The sequence below is a fragment of the Rhipicephalus microplus genome, chromosome 2, assembly GCF_043290135.1.
Source record: "Rhipicephalus microplus isolate Deutch F79 chromosome 2, USDA_Rmic, whole genome shotgun sequence".
Classification (NCBI taxonomy): Eukaryota; Metazoa; Arthropoda; class Arachnida; order Ixodida; family Ixodidae; genus Rhipicephalus; species Rhipicephalus microplus.
The window spans coordinates 221,073,721-221,094,269 of NC_134701.1; the positions used below are offsets into that span (position 1 = coordinate 221,073,721).

Sequence of the window (20,549 nt, forward strand, 5' to 3'; positions counted from 1 at the left end):
ACACAGCGGCCACTTCTTCGTGTGACGACGCCTTCCACCAGGCCCCTCAATGTGAAAACCTTACACGCATCATTCGTCGAGAGGTCGAGGCAGCACAACCGGTAGCCACGCCATTACGGACGCCTGCGCCTTCCCCGACCACGATATCTTTAATACAAGCGGTCGTTCGTCAAGAGCTATCATATGTCGGCCTACATCCTGTTCCTACCGTATACTCTGCTGAGCCTTCTTATCGTACCCCTTCTGCGCCTCGCATACAACGCAATTCGAATGGCGTACTCGTCATGACAGGCCCATATGTTTTAACTGTCGACGCGTTGGTCATATCGCTCGTCACTGCCGCAGGCGCTGGGCTCCACCTTCCTATATGCACCTCAATATCACGCCACGTCTGTTCGCCAGTCGTCCCCATCACTTTCTCCATCAACGCCGACCACATTTTCCGCTCCTACAGCACCTCTGAACAGACCTCGCTATGACCGGTCACCGTCCCCTGCTCGTCGTCAGTCCCGGTCACCCCCACAACGCCGTGCTGCCTCCCCGACATATTCGCAGCACCTCCAACCGAAAAACTAGGCCGTGCAGCTTCTGGAGGTGGAGCTGCGTTGACGACCATCGTAAAAAATTCTCAATTAACGTTAACAATGAACTGGAACCTTTTGGATGTTACTATCGACAATGTTCGTGTCAGTGCATTGACGTGCATGTGTTCATTATGCGCATGTGTTCATTATGGCGCGCATGTCTTCTTTATGAGTGCTAACCTTCGCCGCCGACTTAAAAAAGTTGTCACGCTCGCCCTCAACCGAGCTGTACGAGTCGCCGATGAAGGAACTGTCGCAATTTTTGGCATGTGCTCTGCGCTAGTGTCTATTGGGAAGAGAAGCACTGTCGTTATTTTCGCCGTTGCCCTCATGAACTCATTCTCGGTATGGATTTTCTAGCCACGCACTCTGCCCTCATAGACTGTTCAGCTGGCTCTCTCTATCTCGATTTACCCCTCTTTTCCGACCCGACCAGCCCACCGCAAACCAGCCTCTGCTGCATTGATTTCACGCGCCTCCCTCTTAACTCTGTCACACATGTCTACTTATCCTCCACGCAGCCGGTACCTGATGGTGATTACGTGGTGGCCCCGATTCCTGCCGTGATACTTACGCGTGGGGTTGCTGTGCCGCATATGATTATGACGATTACGAGAAACCGCACCTTCCTTCCACTGGTCAACTTTTCACTCACCACCCAAGTTCTGCCACAGGCTATCTCCCTGGCCAAAATTACCGCTCTCCAAGATGACCATGTCAAGCCCTTCAGAGTTGACGATTGCTGCAGCTCAATCAGTGGTTCCACTCCATCACGTTCTTGGGGCGCCGACATCGAGCGAATGGTGTCATCGGACCTCACGTCTGAGCAAGCTGCAGCGCTTTGCCACGTTTTTGAAGGCTATCGTAGCATTTTCGACTTTTCCAGCAACTCTTTAGGCCAAACGACCATTGTCACCTATCGCATAAACACTGGCCATGCAACTCCCATTCACCGACGCCCCTACCGTGTGTCTGCGTCGGAGCGTGCAATATTACAACATGAAGTCGGCAAAATGCTTGCGAAAAATATTATCGAGCCTTCATGCAGCCCCTGGGATTCTCCAGTCGTCCTTGTTAAAAGGAAAGATGGAACATGGCGCTTTTGTGTCGATTAGCGTCGCCTTAACAAAATTACCAAAAAAGACGTTTATCCCTTACCTCGCATCGACGATGCCCTCGACTGCCTGTACGGTGCCACTTATTTTTCAATTATTGACCTTCGGTCAGGGCACTGGCAGATAGCCGTCGATGAAATGAACCGCGGGAAGACCGCATTCATCACTCCTGATGGTCTTTATCAGTTTAAGGTGTTGCCCTTTGGTCTCTGCAATGCACCAGCCACATTTGAAAGAATGATGGACTCATTACTCCAAGGGTTAAAATGGTCCACCTGGTTGTGTTACCTTGACGATGTTATTGTCTTTTTGCCCACATTCGACTCGCATCTTGATCGTTTCTCAGCTATTCTCGACGTTTTTCGTCGAGCCGGACTCCAGCTTAACGCCTCCAAGTGCCACTTCACTCGTCGTCAAATTTACGTGCTTGGTCACCTTGTCGATGCCCAAGGCGTGCGTCCAGACCCAGAGAAAATTCGCGCAGTCATGAACTTTCCCGTTCCGAGGACCACAAAGGATGTGTGCAGTTTTGTGGGGTTGTGCTCATACCTCAGACGCTTTGTTAAGGACTTTGCGACCATTGGACGCCCCCTCACAGACCTCTTGAAGAAAGACGCCTCGTTTATCTGGGGCCATGACCAACCGTCATCGTTTTCGCAACTTACGACACTGCTTACAACGCCAACAATCTTGGCTCACTTTGATCCATTAGCCCCAACTGAGGTTCACACGGACGCCAGTGGACACGGCATAGGAGCTGTGCTATTGCAGCAACAACAGGGACACGACAGTGTTATAGCCTACGCAAGTCGACTGCTATCTCCAGCCGAGCGCAACTATTCCATCACGGAACGCGAGTGCCTCGCCCTTGTATGGGCAGTCGCCAAGTTTCGTCCATACCTGTACGGGCGCTCATTCCGTGTTGTCACAGATCATCACGCGCTCTGCTGCCAAGCCTCCCTGAAGGACCCCACGGGACGTCTCGCTCATTGGGCTCTACGCCTTCAAGAGTACACGTTCTCTGTAATGTACAAAACAGGGCGATTACATCAGGATGCGGATTGTTTATCCCGTTACCCTGTTGACGAAGAAACCGATACTGACGCTATCACGGACGTTTTTTCCGTGTCGCAGCTGTTGAACATTGGCGAAGAGCAACGTCGGGATGCTTATTTACGAGCCATCATCGACAAACTGTAGTCAATGCCTCGCGACCCGTCCCTACAAATGTTTTTGGTAAAAGAGCAGACTTACTTCCTGTCATCCCAGCACACCTGCGTTCCGCTGTCCTGCATCAACTTCATGACGCTCCCATGACGGGCAATTTGGGCGTTTCTCGCACATACGATCGGGTACGACGTCGGTTTTTTTGGCCTAGACTTGCCCGCTCTGTTCGACGCTATGTCGCCGCTTGTGAGCCCTGTCAGTGTCGCAAAACGCCGTCTGCCCTCCCAGGCGGCTACCTTCAGCCGATCGACGTTCCCAACGAGCCTTTCTTTCGAGTTGGTCTCGACCTGTTGGGCCCTTTTCCACTCTCCACAGCCGGAAATAAATGAATTGCTGTTGCCACGGACTACGCGACGCGGTACGCAATCACACGAGCACTTCCGACCAGCTGCGCTACCGACGTTGCGGACTTTCTGCTGTACGACATAATATTAGTGCACGGTGCTCCCCGTCAACTTTTCACCGACCGTGGCCGCACGTTCTTATCAGCTGTCATTCATGAAATCCTGAGGTCTTGCCATACCAAGCACAAATTTACTACTTCCTACTATCCCGAGTCAAATGGCCTCACGGAGCGCCTTAACAGGACCCTAACCGATATGCTTAACAAATACGTTGCGCCAGACCACCATGATTGGGACATTCATTTGCTGTATGTGACGTTCGCCTACAATTCATCTCGTCACAACACTGCCGGCTATTCGCCCTTCTATCTACTATATGGCCGGTACCCAACTCTACCCTTAGACACTTTACTACCTGCGGCCACTGAATATGCTGGGGAAGTCATTGCCCGCGCTGACCACGCGCACCAAGTCGCCCGTAACCATCTACAGGCTTCACAGGCGCGCCAACAACAGCTCTACAATTCTCACCATAGGGATGCGCACTTTTCTTCGGGTTCTCTCCTGCTCCTCTGGTCACCTACTCGACGTGTGGGACTGTCTGAAAAACTGTTGTCGCCCTACACTGGACCATTCCGTATCGTTCGCCAAGTGAGACGTCACGTACGAGATAGTTCCAACCGATCCAACAAAGGCATCGTCAGCTCCGAGCGACACCGTTCACGTGGCTCAGCTAAAGGCCTATTACCCCCGTTCGACATCATCTGCGTAAATTTAGCACCGGGACGGTGCTTCTACCGGCGGGGATTATGATACATAACAGCCGCTAAACACGGCGTCATGAAAGAGGAGGACAAAGTGAGTTTTCGTTTGATGCTGGTCTGGTGCCATCTTGCTCGTCGAGTTCTGTGCGCTTAAATAGATCATTAAACAAGTTACTCGTAACAATATATATATATATATATACATATATATATATATATATATATATATATATATATATATATATATATATCTACCTCTACTAACCGTCACTTGATACGTCACATATATATATATATATATATATATATATATATATATATATATATATATATATATATATATATATATATATATATGACGTATCAAGTGACGGTTAGTAGAGGTAGAGAAGGAAGAAGTGACAGTAAAATAAAGATGGCGTATGAGCCAAGCCACGTCACCCAGTCATCGTAGCGTCACACGAGTCGACAGGATGAAGACCTGGCCACCACTCATCAACCTCGACACATCATTCACGAAGCCACCTGCAGTACGCCTCAACTGAATATCGATCACAGAAGAGGTGATCTCAGGCGCATACAGTTACCGGCACCATGACAGAACCATCGACTGAGCTCGACATCCCCAAGTACACCGGATCAGCGGATGACGGACCCGTACAGGACTGGTTCTACCTATTCGAGGTCCACGCCGCCGCTGCATCCTGGTCGTAACGGGACATGATCATCAACTTCACTGACTACATCTCCGGTGAGGCATTCAAGTTTTACCTGACACACATATTCGAAAACGACGAATCATGGCAAAAGATCAGGGAAGAGATGATTACCCGCTTCAAAGAATACGATGAAGACATGTTCATACCTTATCAGCGGAAGGCTTTTCAACTGACCCATCACAGTTACGCGAAGTCTTCCCGCAGTAAGCCTATTTTTCAAACGAGATCTCAGAGAAGATATACTCTTCCGAAAAAACGTCATGCATTCGAACACCGACTGGTAACGTGCACGTCGCAACAGACAAGGTAAAGCGTCCGTATACTGAAAGGAATCGAGAAAATTTCACCAAAAAACTGAACCTAAACCCGCCTTTCCCAAGTGCAATGAAATCGGCATTTTCAACGTGTTCACTGAACCACAACACTTCAGATTTTACAGAACCACCCAAATGCCTTGATGCATCGTGTCACACACATGGCCCAAATGGTTTCGAGCGTGTGACGGAATTTACGTGTGACGAGCTGGTGAATCCTCGCGATACCAGCCCCCACCCTGACGTTCCCGACCAGGGTCGTTCGACAGACACTGTCAGCCTAACTACGCTGCAAAAAGAAAAACATACGCCATCAGAACCACCTGAAGCCATGTCTGTTGCGCTCTCATCGTCAAGTGACAACACACATGTGAGTCAAAGCACTGCAGGAATTTCGAATCCACCAACGCCGGCGCATTGTCAACTGACAGAAGCATTTACAATCAAGGATGACTCACAACCATCTTGGGAGCGTTCTCATCAGCCTGTCACGCTGCTTTCATCGCAGGACAAGTCTGGCAGTACAGTGTCGACTACCGACAATCTACTGATCACATCACCATCTAAAGAAAAGCAGACTCATGTTCCTGAAAGAGGCCCATCTGACGAACTTTCACAAGAAGACGAGCAATTTCAACAAAGGCAACTCCACGAACTCCAAGAACTGCAATGGCTACTCGAAAAGAACAACGATCAAGTGAAACCTCCTCACGAGTACACTTGTGGCTGAAAGATCATCAGAGACAACATCAATTAAAGAAGCAAAGACGAAGTCGATGCCTAAGCCATCTTCGCAGAAAGCAACGTCGACAAAGTTTCCTGCACCAGTTCTCAACGCCATGTTTACGATTCAACAAACTGAGAGAAGACCACAGAAAGCTACAAAAGAGACGTGCAGCTACCACGTGTACAATGAAGGAACAAAGGCATCATACCATCTGCTTCGGTTCTCGCACATGCAGGCTGCAAGCACTCGTTATGTCTCAGCCACGACACAGAAAGCAGCGTCTACGACGGAGAGCTTCGTGCCTACGACATCCGACTCTCAAATGCTACAAGTACTTCGACCCTTAATCATTCATGACAGGAATCGCTGTGTCATCAGTAATTTCTACGTTCAAGGCGTGCTTCTGTTGGCCAGAACGCAATAGTCAACCTCGCCCACCAGAGTTGTCATAAAATTCATCGGACTGCTCAATCGGCCTTGAAGATTTAAAGAGACTGTGGAACTCCGTCGGGACGTGAAACTGCGAATGGGACATTGTCTGTTTATTGGCTCCTTCAATTTTTTGTAGGTTATAAACGGTGCCATCTTTCGGGGGGAGGGGGAATCGTGTGACGTATCAAGTGACGGTTAGTAGAGGTAGAGAAGGAAGAAGTGACAGTAGAATAAAGATGGCGTATGAGCCTAGCCACGTCACCCAGTCATCGTAGCGTCACACACACACACACACACACACACACACACACACACACACACACACACACACACACATATATATATATATATATATTTATATATATATATATATATATGTATATATATGAAGCTCAAGGCATATCCTGATAATAAAATATGAAAATGAAGCGTAATATTGGTGGTCGTAATTATAAAATATATCAGGCCTTCAGCAAAAGCAGGACTTCCAGCACCCTTACCTAGCACATCGTTTGATTTTAATAACTAAAAAGCCTTAAATTCTGAGACAGAGTGATTCTAGGGTTTGTGGCAGTGCACTTCGCTTCCACGAAAGACGAGGAGCCGGAGAAGCTCGAACATCATGTATATGCCTTTGACATCATATCAGTTTTCCGAAAAATAAGTTTTTTAATGACGATAGTCTTTTTGGGGACCTACGACGCAGAAATTTTGGTCTGTCTGTCTGTCTGTCTGTCTGTCTCTACATTTGTCTGTGTGTCCACTCCTAACGGCTTCGGATGCTTGAAACGTCCAACCCAACCAGCAGCGCCCACCATTGTTGCTCAAGATTCAGTGTTCATACTTGTGCAATTGTCAATGAAAAAGCAATTATTTTGCATGTCTGGGGCGCCATAACAACACGTATATATTCTACATGTGCGTTTTTTACCAGAAAAGGCATACATAAGTAACTTTAAGGACCGTAGCGCTTGTCACGCTGCGCTGACCATGCAACGCTTGCACGAAAAAGCGAGTGTTTCCAACGCTTTGCTAAGAGGAGATGGTGGTGGCACCTACCCGTCGCCTTGTGTTCTACACCTTATCACCTCCGAGACGGGCGCATACACCCGACTCTCCGTCTCAGAGCCACGCGCTTTGCTTTTAGGGGCGAAGCTCCTTAAAGCGGCACCCGTTCGTCCCTCGTTGTCGTAGTCGTAGTCGTAGTGCGTAACCAGTGTTACATTTTGGCCAGCAAGGTGGTGCCGGTGGGATATTTCTCCTGTGCTTTGTTGAACAATAAAAAAATGGCAGCATATCCACGGAGTGAATCATGAGAGTGGGGCGAAGCATTTGTCCGTCCATTCGTTCTTGCTTCCGTCCGTTCCTGCGTACGTCTGTGTAACCATCCATGCGTCCATCCACCCGTCCGTGCGTGCGTCTGTTCGTGCGTCCGTCTCTGCGTTCGTCCATGCATCCGCGCCTGCGTCCGTTCATGCGTCCATCCATGCATCTGTCTGTGTGTCCGTTCGTCCATTTATTCAGCACTCCAAGTACCACCATCTCGCATCTTTTCATCATATATTCTCCATATAGAAGCACCGCCATCCAGCAGACATTTCAAGGACTAAACGGGAGGTGGCACGTGCACACTTTCTTACGGCTTGCGCTTCGGGTTTACTTCCCACCTTTAACCACCTCGAGTTCATGGTATATACTAGTTCACTGCATTCATGGCTATGCGGCCCAACGCTCGCTAAACCTCTCTAAAACCAAGGAGGTTACACCCAGCGAGTATAACGTAGCAACCCTTTCTTGACAGATCGTGCTCAATGTACATGCCAATAGCTGCTAATGGGGATCGCAGAGCGCGCGTTACCTAAAGGCCGAATGCTCCTGTCTCTCATTCCCCCTGAGCAGCCATTATCATGTGCATTGAGCCCTATCTTTTATTGTTCAGCAACGCACAGAAGAAATCTCTCACCGGAACCACCTTGGAGGTCAAAATCGTAAGGACCGCTATTTCGGGTATGTGCCACTGGTGGTTACGTACTACGAGAAACTCACAAGCTACGCCATAAGGAGCTTCGCCCCTAGAAGTTCGCGGCGAGTGCTTTAAATAAAAGCCGAATGCTCCTGTCTCTCATTTCCCATTAGCAGCCATTGGCATGTACACAGAGCACTGTCTGACAAGAAAGGGTTGCTACGTTATACTCGCTGGGTGTAACCTCCTTAGTTTCAGAAAGGTTTAGCGAGCGTTGAGCCGCAGTGTCATGAATATAGTGAACTAGTATATACCACGAACTCGAGGTGGTTAAAGGTGTGAAGTAGACCCAAAGCGCAAGCCGTAAGAAAGTGTGCGTGTGCCACCTCTCGTTTAGTACCTGGAATGTCCGCTGCATGGCGGTGCTTCTATATGGGGAATATATGATGAAAAGATGCGATATGGTGATACTTGGAGTGTTGAATAGATGGACGAACAGACACACAGACATATGCATGGATGGATGCATGAACGAACGCAGGAGTGGATGCATGAATGAACGCAGGGGCGGATGCATGGATGAACACAGGAACGGATGCACGCACGGATGGACGCATGGACGGTCACACAGACGGACGCATGGACGGACGGAAGCAAGAACGAATGGACGGACGAATGCTTCGCCCCTCTCTCCATTATTCACTTCGTGGATATGCAGCCATTTTTAAAAAAAAACTGCCAGATGACGCTCATGTCTCACGTGTGACGTGCCTTGATGCGCTCGTTCGCCTCAGCTGCACGCTCGAGGCACTCTAACGTAGCGCCTGCAGAATACCATCCACCGGTTATCTTGCGCAGAACATCAAATAAACCTTTTATTCACTCTCTCCACTCGCAAGACTATCCTATTTCGACGACATTTGCAGTGTACCATGCAGATACGGGGCCATTTTTTCTGGGCCTTCTGTTCCTACAAACAAATGCTGAGAGAGGAAAAAAACAAAACGCCAGGCCTGCACGGAAGGCGCTGCACAGTCGCAGCGAAAGCCAAAAGAGCGGCCTTTCAGAGCTTTTTATAAACACTCATTGGGCAACTGCTGTGAGCAACCTTGATTTATACCCACTAGGGCATTGATAATAACAATTTTTGGGTAGCAGGCCGGCATTCGCTGAGCTATTTTTCATCATTCTTCTGAGAAGCGTGGTATCCGCTAAGCTTTTGCAAGGAAGTTTCTGCCAATTGTTCATGCAGTGGATGACGCCGATGAGGAATAATGCCTGAAGTGGGTATGTGCCACAGTAGAGACGCATTTATACAGTAGAGGCTCATTTGAACAATCTGGCAAAATCATTGTCACACTGCAAACCGCGTGGCTTCCCACAGTTTTCAACAGTAGGATCACATGTGGTGGTGTTCAATTGCTTTAGGAAGGCATACGCTTTGTAGTGCGTTGCTGTGATTTCACCAAAATGTAAAGGGGGTCTCTCTTATAAAAAACCGGAATAATTTTTTATAGCTGGCTTATCTTTGATAAGTGTTATTTTTCTCACTCAATTCCCATTGAATTATGGCAGGCTGCTGTTTGTGCAGCCGAGAGATGGTACCACGCTTAGGTGTCCTCGATTCTTCGGAATTTCATAGATAAGACTTCATAATCATCAAGTTTTTCTGTTTCAAGTCTCAGGGCAGGGGAGCCATATAATAAGAAGTTACAGATTTTCTGACAGTCACGTCCATTATTGTACTTTTTTTGCTGCTTCGTCGACCTTCATAGTAGAGCACTTATTATCCTACAAGCACGCGAGCATGAATTAATATGATTTCAACGCATTTTCAAGTAACTCTTGCACAAATTGCGCAACAGTCTACATTTTTTGTTTAATTGTCTCTCTTGCTTTCATAGACAAGCCGCTGCCTTTAGATTGCACCCAGGTGAAAGCTGTCACATTTGACTTATTTATTTTTGTTATATGAGGTTTCCCATTGCCATGACTAAAGATAAACATATCAGCGCGTTACTGGTACTGTGAAACGCACTTGTTCTATACAGAATCAACAAGTAACTCGTAAGTTCAACCAGACCTTTCGTCAAATTAACGAAGTATTTGAGCGCGTTTGCATCAGTTGTGACTGCATTTTTAGGGTAGTGCGCACGGGTTTCAGCGTTCAATAATTTCCTATTCGGACAAAATTATGAAACCCGGAGCAGCGAGCTAAATATGTGCAATTTTCTTCTCAGAAACACTGTTTCTCAGAAACACATTCGCAGTAAGGACCCTGTGTAAGATTCGTGCACCATGGTTCACACGAACACCATGTGAAAAGAAAAATAGACATTAGAAGCCCTGTGCGCCAGCGAAGCTTCACTTGTGTAAACCTGACGCATTTTTTTACGTCTATCTTAGCAGTTTTCAATGCTTCCTCCTTCTTGCTTCCTTCATGCTGGCAATCAGATTTACACCCGCGCGCTCAGCTGCAGAACACTTCTTCTACTACCAGCAACAAAGGCGGGCCTTCATGATCTATTGAAATGCGAGAATGAAATGGGGCAGTGTGAGACGAGTAAGTAACCTTAAACAAAAAAAATTATCAGGCTTTCTAATCAGAAACTGCTGATCACCGAGAGGTCCATGATAGAAAGAGCATCAGTTACTTAAAAGCAGCGGATACGAGCACTCATATGACCGGCGCACCTCTGAGGGCCTAAGTGTGCATCATCTCCCCATCCCCTTGCCATGCGCAGGGTAGCAACTGGCTGCCTATAGGCGGGTTAACCTCCCTGACGTTCTTTTCCTCTTATTTTCCTTCCTTCCTTCCGCGTTTGAGTAAGCTCGCTGGTACTGGGTATTTCCCGAATGATGCTACAGACACCGAAATTTGTAGTCGTAGCATTGTCTAGAGTGTCAGTAAGCGACGGCTTACTGCTCTCCCATAGTTGAGTATCAAGTACTCAAAATCGTTAAACGTTTTTCTAAGCTATAGTATAGTTTAGTACAGTATAGTACCGAACGAAGTGGAAAGAGATGTGAGTGTTAGTGAGATAGAAAGGAGGAGAGAGAGGGCATGTAGCATAGTCTTTTAGTATAATACAGAAAAGGGTGGGGAAGAAGATGGGTTTAGGTGTCGGGAAAACAAAAAGTGAGAGAGCAAAGCTATGGCAGAGTGATGTACAGTATAGTAGAGAAATGAGCGGGAAATGAAGTGAGGGCGAGGAGCAAATATGTGATGCTGAATAGGAGGAAAAAAGTAGGAAGTAGCGGAGGTGAATGGAGAGGGTGTGCGAGTGCGAAGTTTTAGAAGTGCTAGGAAAAGCGAGCAGCAGGACTGTTTACTCCTTCTTCGCACCGATGTTGCGTAGCTGCTCCGAGATTTAAGATAAAATTCAGTAATACCGAGCACCTAGATTAAGCTATAAGTTATTGCTTTTGGACTTTATTAGACAACACATTTATTTTGGGGCAACGTGGCATCGGTCTTTTCCAATCACAAATGAGAGAGTTTGCTAGTGAGAGAACAGTGGTATACCAGTGTTTCCTAACTACTTCAGTTCGTTATTTCTGATTGGAAAAAGTGGAGAACCAGTGGAATTCAGTTTTTTTGTTGTGCTTACCCTTCGCACATGAAAAGGCACGTCGTACGTGTGGTGATGCCTGTGCTGGCCCTCACCGCCGCCGTTCCAAGGCACGCTGTCGCAGTCGCTGTTGGCGTCGTCGAACTCCTGGCCCACCGATGCCAACTGGCCCGCGCTTTGTGCCGCTGACAGGCATTGCTGCTGCGACTGCTGCTGGCACTGCGTCAGCCGGGGCGGCGACGGGTAGAAGCTTTTGGCGTTTGTCTCGTCGAACGACGAGTGGAGCTTCTTACTCAGCAACACCATGTCCACCATGTCACGGCTGCCCGTTTTGCTGTTTCGGCTACGATCGTCCTCCCCTGAAAGTTCAGTAAGGGTAAAGAGTTGAGAAAGAGGAAGACCAACTTACTAATAAATGTTCAGAAATTCAACTTCTATTCCTTCCTGCGAAGGTTAATATGCAGGGATGCTGTTACAGGAGTATAATTATGAAGAAGTTGCAGATGAATCTAGCCTTGCTAGTTACCCAGGTAGCCACCCCCCTCTCTGGTATCCTCCGTTCAGGTTATATTGAACACATGATCCGTTTTATTGTAAGCGAAGCGCGGGAAGGCTACAAAAATACGTGTCTAGAGTGGGACAACAGTTCAATGCACAGCTTATGAGTAATTACACTTATGGTGCTGTGCTAAGACACCGTATCACCACAGAATGAATGTCCCAATTTGAGTACCCCTCTACAAGCGCCACTAACACAATGGACTTCAGAGAAGCGCTACCACCCCGAACGATGTTTGACAATCATCCCCCCCCCCCCTCCAAATGCCGATGCAACACATTTATCGTTGATTTCGAGGGTCTGTATTGACCTTCTTGGCACTTCTGTTGTATACGCCAATAAGTTTATTTATTCTGCACATGTTTGGCTCATACAAGATCTAGACCTGATCCATTATGTGTGGTTGGCTGCTGTTGGTGTCCAAAGGCGGTATTTTGTTACGTAATAATGTGAATAATCATAATAATAACACATCTACCTATTTCACTGATGCATCACTTGAACACAAATTCAGGTTTAGAATATAGGTATAAAATAAGAGAATTTCGCAGCAAAAATTGTGTCTTCAGAATGCTGCATACTTTTGCTGCTGAAATCAAATTTTAATGAAAAAATGAATGCCAATAATGAAAAGCTCGTTGATATCATAAATTTGCGCAATGGTTTTACCACCCTCCATCAAATAGCTATAACAGAAAGAGAAAAAAAAAGAGACAGAACGAAGTGATTGGTTTATATGTGAGGTTTAACGTCCCAAAACCACCATATGATTATGAGAGACGCCGTAGTGGAGGGCTCCGGAAATTTTGACCACCTGGGGTTCTTTAATGTGCACCCGAATCTGAGCACACAGTTCTACAACATTTCCACCTCCATCGAAAATGCAGCCGCCGCCGCCGGGATTCGATCCCGCGGCCTGCGGACGGAACGAAGTGAGTCTCCTAAGAATCATGTCACAGTGGTATCTTTCAAATACAATTCACTGAATATATCGACAAATGTAAATGCCTTTGGTATAATTATAAGAACGTAACTTCAACGGTAGTCACACAACACTGGCCCGTATATTGAAAGCGGAATCTTTGTCACTGTTCTTTCAATGGCTATGAAAAAAGTGTTCTGAAAATTTTCAGCTTAGTTTTTCGATGCACGCCAACACTGAAACGGTATAAGTTTATAAAATGAGATAACACAACATGCTTCCTGTGTTTGTGTCCTCATAAAACTCTATCGTTTCATTGAAATATTTTGTTCCAGTCACAATATCAGCCCCATTTTGTTCAGTAGCAAAAAGACTATAGTCTTGCTTTGAAACATTGAAGCCAATCGATTCTTCACGAGCAGATATTGCCATGCTGCTTAGACGCACATAAATATCAAACACTAATCCTATGTACTATAAGAGGCACTGTTCTATTAAGAAAGTATAGAGTTACAAATCAAAGTACGTCATTTGCATTGAAAACCAAACAACCAGCCCTGGACAGTTGTTTTCCACTCATCACATATGGCAATCTTTTCACTTTATGTCCCGCTTTTCAGTATTACTTGTCGGATTCGATGAGAAAAAAGGAACGAAAACTACAAATGTGGCACAGTTTAAGTTTTTTTTTATTTTTTTAGGGATTGCAGACGTTGAAATTTCTGTGCAGTTGCGCAAGTAGGATTGCAAAGTACGATTAAAACATTAGGAATAGATCTATTCGCTAATAATTCTTATTTTTTAATTCGCGAACGCTATTTCTGCAATAGTTTTTTCGCCGCAAAATATTGAAAGCATTGCGCTTCTTTTCATGCCAAACAATTACTACCCAAATGAAGTACGAAATTTTTCTCGTGCGAAGACAAGTATGCCGTGTGAATTCTCGCAGTCGTATTTCTGGCACCTTTTTTATTCTATTTATTTGCAAATTATCACCACAGTGATTTCATACGATGCACTTAAAAAATCTGTTTTCTAACAACACAATCAATTACGCAGAATGTGTCATAAAAAATATCTTTGTTTTCACTCCAACCGTACAAAGCCGAGTATAAATAAACGGATATATGAGGCTCTTCCCAGGCTCCGCAATTCGTGGAAAGCAATTATAAAGCGTTTCATAGGGGGGTGCAATCTCCATCTCTCTACGAAGCCATCCGTCAAGCTTGTTTGACATGCGCCGGAAAAAAAAAAACTCTCGATTACTTCTCAAAACAGCTCGCTCCGTGCGTTTTATTCCCTAGCAACCGTCTTTTCTTGTATTGATTCTTACACGGGCAGCTCACTTTTATTGTTTTCGTCCACGGCTTCGAATATGGCAACGTACTCTTCCGTCATCATGTTTCCTATCTCGATCAATGTGACGGAAAATAACTGAACATTATAACGCACTTCCGGCGAAGTCTGGCAGCGAACCCAAAGGGCAACCGATTTCATGCTTTATTATTATGGCCTAAATATAGCGCAAATAAAGACGAGGGCAAGAAAGCGAACACCAGAAGTGCTTGTGGTGCTCGCTTTCCTGTCCTCGTCTTTTTTTATTTCACTGGATTTACGCCGTAATCAATCAGTACTGACTCGCTTGGCTCTTCATTTTGTGTGCTTTTTTACATAGAAAGTGCGAGGAGCGCCGCAAGCGGGAGCCGATCATTTTTGTTTGCTATATTCTAATTTTCTATGCAAGAACATTTTTTTTGTTTTGATTGTGACTTACTTAACTCATGATTAAGGTCATTAAACTATATGTGATAAAAATGCGGCTAACAATACTTTCGATCAAGAATTTATCACTTTTCCTTATTTGATATAGCTATCAGACAGCTTGCCCTTCGGAGTGTACGCTCACAGGCTGTTATCAGGTGAGGAGGCTTAAGCTTGCACGCTATGTCATATTGATGCAATTTTCAACATAGTGAAAGTATGCGGGGCAACCTGGAAGCCAAAATTATATATATATATATATATATATATATATATATATATATATATATATATATATATATATATATATATATATATATGTGTGTGTGTGTGTGTGTGTGTGTGTAATTTCCTTTATTCATTTGTTATTTATTAATGTTTAACTCTTCAAATAAGCAGGATTTTTATGTAGACCACTCAATACTCATCCCAAATATGCACGAATATTAGAGTTTAAAATAGAAAAAATATGTTAGAGAATTCTCATCGTGGTTCTATGTATCTCGGGTGATGCCTACATGCACAGAGTTCTCGCTGTGTGAACGCTTTTTTTTTAGGCGCAATAAAGAATATGAGCCGCCAACACATCTGCCGTTTCATAGATGACCCTGGAGCGAGATCGGCAGCAGGTGCGGCTGTACAGTAGGCACACGACCAAAGACACCATGAGAACGATAACCGCGGAGCAGGCAACCGGCGCCACTATGCCCAGGTGCCGGTAAAAACGGCGCTCCTCACTGTTCATGGACACCAAGTGTGAAACAGTACCTGAAGAACAAGAAAAAAATAGGGCACGATGCCAGTTCTCATTGTAAACCCAGTGAGACCCTGAGAGCCATATCTAGCCTGTGAATGGTGGATGGAGCAACAAACCATGATTGTTGCTCCAACAAAGCCACTATTACAAGAGAGGGTATATGTGTTCAGCGAGGAAAATCTATAATTGAAAAGAGATTTTCAGGCAGCCAAAAAAAAAAAAAAGCTGCTGTACAAGGTACAGCACAAGACATGCTCGTTGACGACTTTGTAGACAGATTGAGCTGGAGAGAATGAAACGTGTTATTTTGATTGTTATTTCCACTTATACACGCTGATCTAGTCTAAACGAAGCCTTATTTTAGTTAGTGACTCATTGCGCGATTCTAGAATCATGGGCATGTGCTTCGAGAGCCTAGAGGGCAACTAAAGTGCAGATGAAGTACCTGAAATCAACAAATCTGAGCGACCACTGTAAACTGCATGGGCTCCCACAAGCGCGCTTGCTATTCTCTCCATTCCCACTCTCTTCTCTCAATCGGTCTCTCTTTTCGCCCCTTTATACCCTCTTCCACTGCGGAGTAGTAAACCGGACGTGCGTATGTGGTAAAAACTCCCTGTCTTTCCCTTGCTTCTCTTACCCTGAGAGTGCTGCATTGATTGATATGTGGTTTTTAACGCACCAAAATCACCATATGATTATGAGAGACGCCATAGTGGAGGGCTCCGGAAATTTCGAGCAACTGGGATTCTTTAACGTGCACTCAAATCTGAGCACACGGGCCTACAACATTTCCACCTCCATCGGAAATGCAGCCGCCGCAGCCGGGATCCTATCTCGCGACCTGCGGGTTAGCAGCGGAGTATTTTAGCCACTAGACCACCGCCGCGGGGCTTGAGAGCGCAGCAGTCAGTGTAAAAGGTTTACTACATTAAAAAGGTAACATACGCTTGTAGCTACTTATGTGTTTTTTAATATAACATTCTTACTTTCCTAAAAACAGGTTTAAGAAAACTGAAGCTCCTCAAATAACTGGAGGTTGAGAAGTTGCAACTCCTCTTACAAACACCAGACAAGTTCTGAAGTTTCGCGCAGGGACTAACTACCGAAATCAGCGTAGCGGTGAAAAAATTACGGATGATAGTCACACATCAACAAGTTCACTGAAGTGATAGAACTGCAATAATTTTGAAAAAAAGATTACCGCCGTTTTAAAAATTTAGAACATAAAACGTCCGAAGAGGTACGCCTCATAGTAGCGACGGCGAAAAAAAGTCAAGCGCTCTCATAGGAACCTTAGTGTTTTAAGAATACAATACGACGAGATATTTCTGCTAAAACAGTCATCAAATCTTTAGAAACAGTAAGAGAATTGAAATGCTGAGTGGGCGAAAGTAAGACTCGTATCGTCTGGAGCGAATTCATTCTACTCCTTTCTTCCTTCCTTTTAAAGTACTTGTTTAGGTTAAATACATCACACGCAGGAAACTCTTGCTGTCAAGAAAAAACAATATCTATGCGGATAGGAGGTGCTCTCAAAGTGAAAAATGAGAGCGTCATTATACTGCCGAGTTAGAAATTTTTCATCATATGCCTTCGATCATCTGCATTTTCTTTCTTTGTGAACTCTCCTTCAGTTATGGATGTGACAGGCGCGCCTACAGGGCTCATGTTTTACTCATCTTTTCCTTCGCTAAGTTTTCAGGGATGCTTCAAGATGTGCTTCTCGGGAATCCGGAGCAGGGGAGTCTCAAAATTTTTATCTTGTCGCGGCAGTCGTTGCTTATCTCGGATCCTCATTATAGATAGCTTATTGCAAATTCAGTCTAGCCCGCGGGAAACGTGCCTAAACTATCGAATATATTTACTTTATCTGTATACATTTTCAAAATATTCAGTGTAACTGGTGCCTACTGCTCGCCAGAAAAATACAGAATTACAAAAAAGAAGTGTGCACCTAAATTTTTACTTTCTGTATGACTGAATAAGGTGTTATCAATTTTTCAAATTTCATAAATTGATTTTCATTGTCCCAAAGCCAACTGGCTCAGGCAAACTAAATGGTTTGTTTATTTGTAGACTCGCCAAGCACATTCAGTAGCTTTGAATGATGCAAGTGGACACTTTTTTTTTCGTTGTCAAAAGGTGGTCATTCATCTTTTAGATATATTTTTTGTGTATTTTGTGACGATTGCTTTTGCCTAAAATACATCATTCTGTGGGCACATTTCAGGTAACCACAAAAGGTGATTTTTCTATCCTAAATCTGTACAATATTAGGGTTGGTAAGTAAGGCGAACAAGCAACCACCTGTTCGAGATTCATGGACATCGTGCAAACAATTTATGCTAAAGGTGCATCTATGTCTACTACCACTCAACAAGGAGCTTCAGCTAAAGCGGCTATGTAAACTCTATGTGGACTTGCCCAAACACTATCCTCATAGCTTAAAGCAAGTTTGTGAGCTTGCTTGTGAAACAATCCTTTTCACTTTAACGTGGTGTTAGGAATGCAATATTTTACAATATTTACGCATATTTTTAAATTTGTTTGCTTCCAGCGTCTTAAACAAAACGAATAGTCCAATATTTTTGTTTGGAAGCCGCATTTTAGGCTGTTGACGCTACCCATTTGTATATTCTACAACTGAATGATTGATCATACGACAGACACACACGCTTAAAAGCAGCTGGTCTGGTGCATTTGATGTTTCGTCAGCTGTTAAACTGGTTCCACGGCATTCGAAATAAAAAAAAATTAGGATTCGTTTAACCGAGCAATGTGGTGTTCCTTCGTATTCCAAAAGAAAATTGTCTATGAACCAGATTATGTTTAGTTATCACTCACGTTTTCAGTGCGCCTACATGACTTTGACCCCAGGTATCTGAAGGCGAAGCCAAAGAAATAGGTGCCGTTTTGTTACGTTAACTGATGTCAAGCTGACAATGGTGGCAGTCATGGAACAAGAACACACTGGGAGCCTATCAGGGTTGTGCTATCCACCTGACCGGTATCCCCCAACATGTGATGGCCAACCCATGCAAACGAGAGCAATTCTAGGCCCGTCCTTATTCACAAAAACGTCTTAAGCTAAATTTTTGATGAGACAATACTTCAGCCAGTCACAATGCGAGATATTTCATTAGGAAGGCCTGCTGACCCACGGACTAACACGCTTAAAAAGAGAAGCATTTTTTATGTGGCCTTTCGTCTATAGAAAAGGGAAACATAGTAGCGATATGTTTTCCTACCTCCACTCTCAGTGTAGGTGGCGAATACAAACTCGGCATCCGTGGATCCAGCATCGTTGTGCGCAGTCATTAGCAGATTGTACCACGTTCCCGGCTGGAGCTGAGGCACCATCAGAGTCTCCGTTTGTGGCTGCACGTGGTTAGATATGAGCGTCCACTCCGACTCCCCTTTTGGCTTGTACTGGGCCACGAAAAAACTGATGTGGCAGCCACCACTGTACCACGCGCCCAGGTGCAGAAGCACGAAAGTCGAGTTGATAACAAGGAAAGACGACTTGTCAGGAGCCACGGGAGCTGCAATAAAAAAAATTGAATCATTTAGTCATCATCATGAGCCTGGCAGCACCCACTGCAAGACAAAATCAATTCATGTGGTTCTGCCAATCAACCCAGTCCAGTGCCTGCTGTAGCCACACTATACCCGCGCACTTAATCTTCTCTGCCCACTAAACATTATGTCTTCTCATCGTGCTTTTTCCTTCTCGTGAAATACAGTCTGTTTCTTTTAATGACCAGCGCTTAGGTTACCTACGTGCTACACGCTCCGCCCATGTTCATTTCTTCCTCTTGTATTCGACTAATATCCGCGTAACACCCGTTTTGTTCCCTGGCCCAGTCTTTTCATTTCTTGTCAATTAATATCACACGTATCATTTTTTGTTTCATTGCTTGCTGCGTCATCCGCAATCAAACTTTAAGCCTCTTTCTAAGCCCCCAGGCTTCTATTACGTAGGACAATACCAGTAAGTTGCTTAAAATTGAATTATTATTCGCAAGATAAATTATATACTATTGATGGTGATGAGATAACGTGGGCACAGACATGGGCCACTGGCATGCAGAAAAAGCATGTCTTTTTAAAAATGGATCAACCGGTTGGACGGCACCTATAGGTATGAACTTGAATAAGATGCTATCCTGCGAACATCTAAATCACCTATGTAAATCTTAATTACTCCCACAACTATGTTTTCGATTTTGATAGTAAGGTAGGTGAGTTTTTACGTGTCACGTTATGTGCAAACATACTGTGCGTTCGTGTGTCTTAGTTTTATGTGAATATTAGTCTCATGTGACTAAACTGAGTTTTGTGTGTGTATAGAACATGGATCTCATGACCCATTACTACCTCATACATGAAAGATTTATGTCTAAATGCGTGTCACTGTATGTCTAAATCAGACAGTGTTGCCTTTCTTGTCGTGTTCAGACGTGCTCCTAGTTATTTCATTTGCACCTCACGCTTTTAATACCAACATTTTAGAAAGTACTTGATCTTTGTAAAGTTAAAAAAGAAAAAAAATCCTAGCATATCCGCCGAGTGAATGATGATGAGTGGGGCAAAGCGTCCGTTCATTCATCTGTCTGTCTCTCTGTCTGTTGTTCGTCCGTACGTCTCCGTCCATACGTCTGTCTGTCTGTCTGTCTGTCTGTCTGTCTGTCTGTCTGTCTGTCTGTCTGTCTGTCTGTCTGTCTGTCTGTCTGTCTGTCTGTGCGTCCGTCCGTCCATTCGTCAAGTATACAAAAACCACTATCGC

At 44.9% G+C, this 20,549-nt stretch overlaps 1 protein-coding gene across 1 annotated transcript in view; it reads right to left on the minus strand.

The window, feature by feature from the left end:
• LOC119186595 (cell adhesion molecule Dscam1) overlaps nt 1-20,549 on the minus strand; it is a 350,150-nt gene that overhangs the window by 61,692 nt on the left and 267,909 nt on the right. Inside the window, exons 27-28 of the mRNA XM_075885810.1 lie at nt 19,012-19,305; nt 11,801-12,120 (exon numbers count right to left, since the gene is read on the minus strand). Of these exons, the coding sequence (XP_075741925.1) occupies nt 11,801-12,120; nt 19,012-19,305 (614 nt within the window). The remainder of the gene's footprint in view (nt 1-11,800; nt 12,121-19,011; nt 19,306-20,549) is intronic.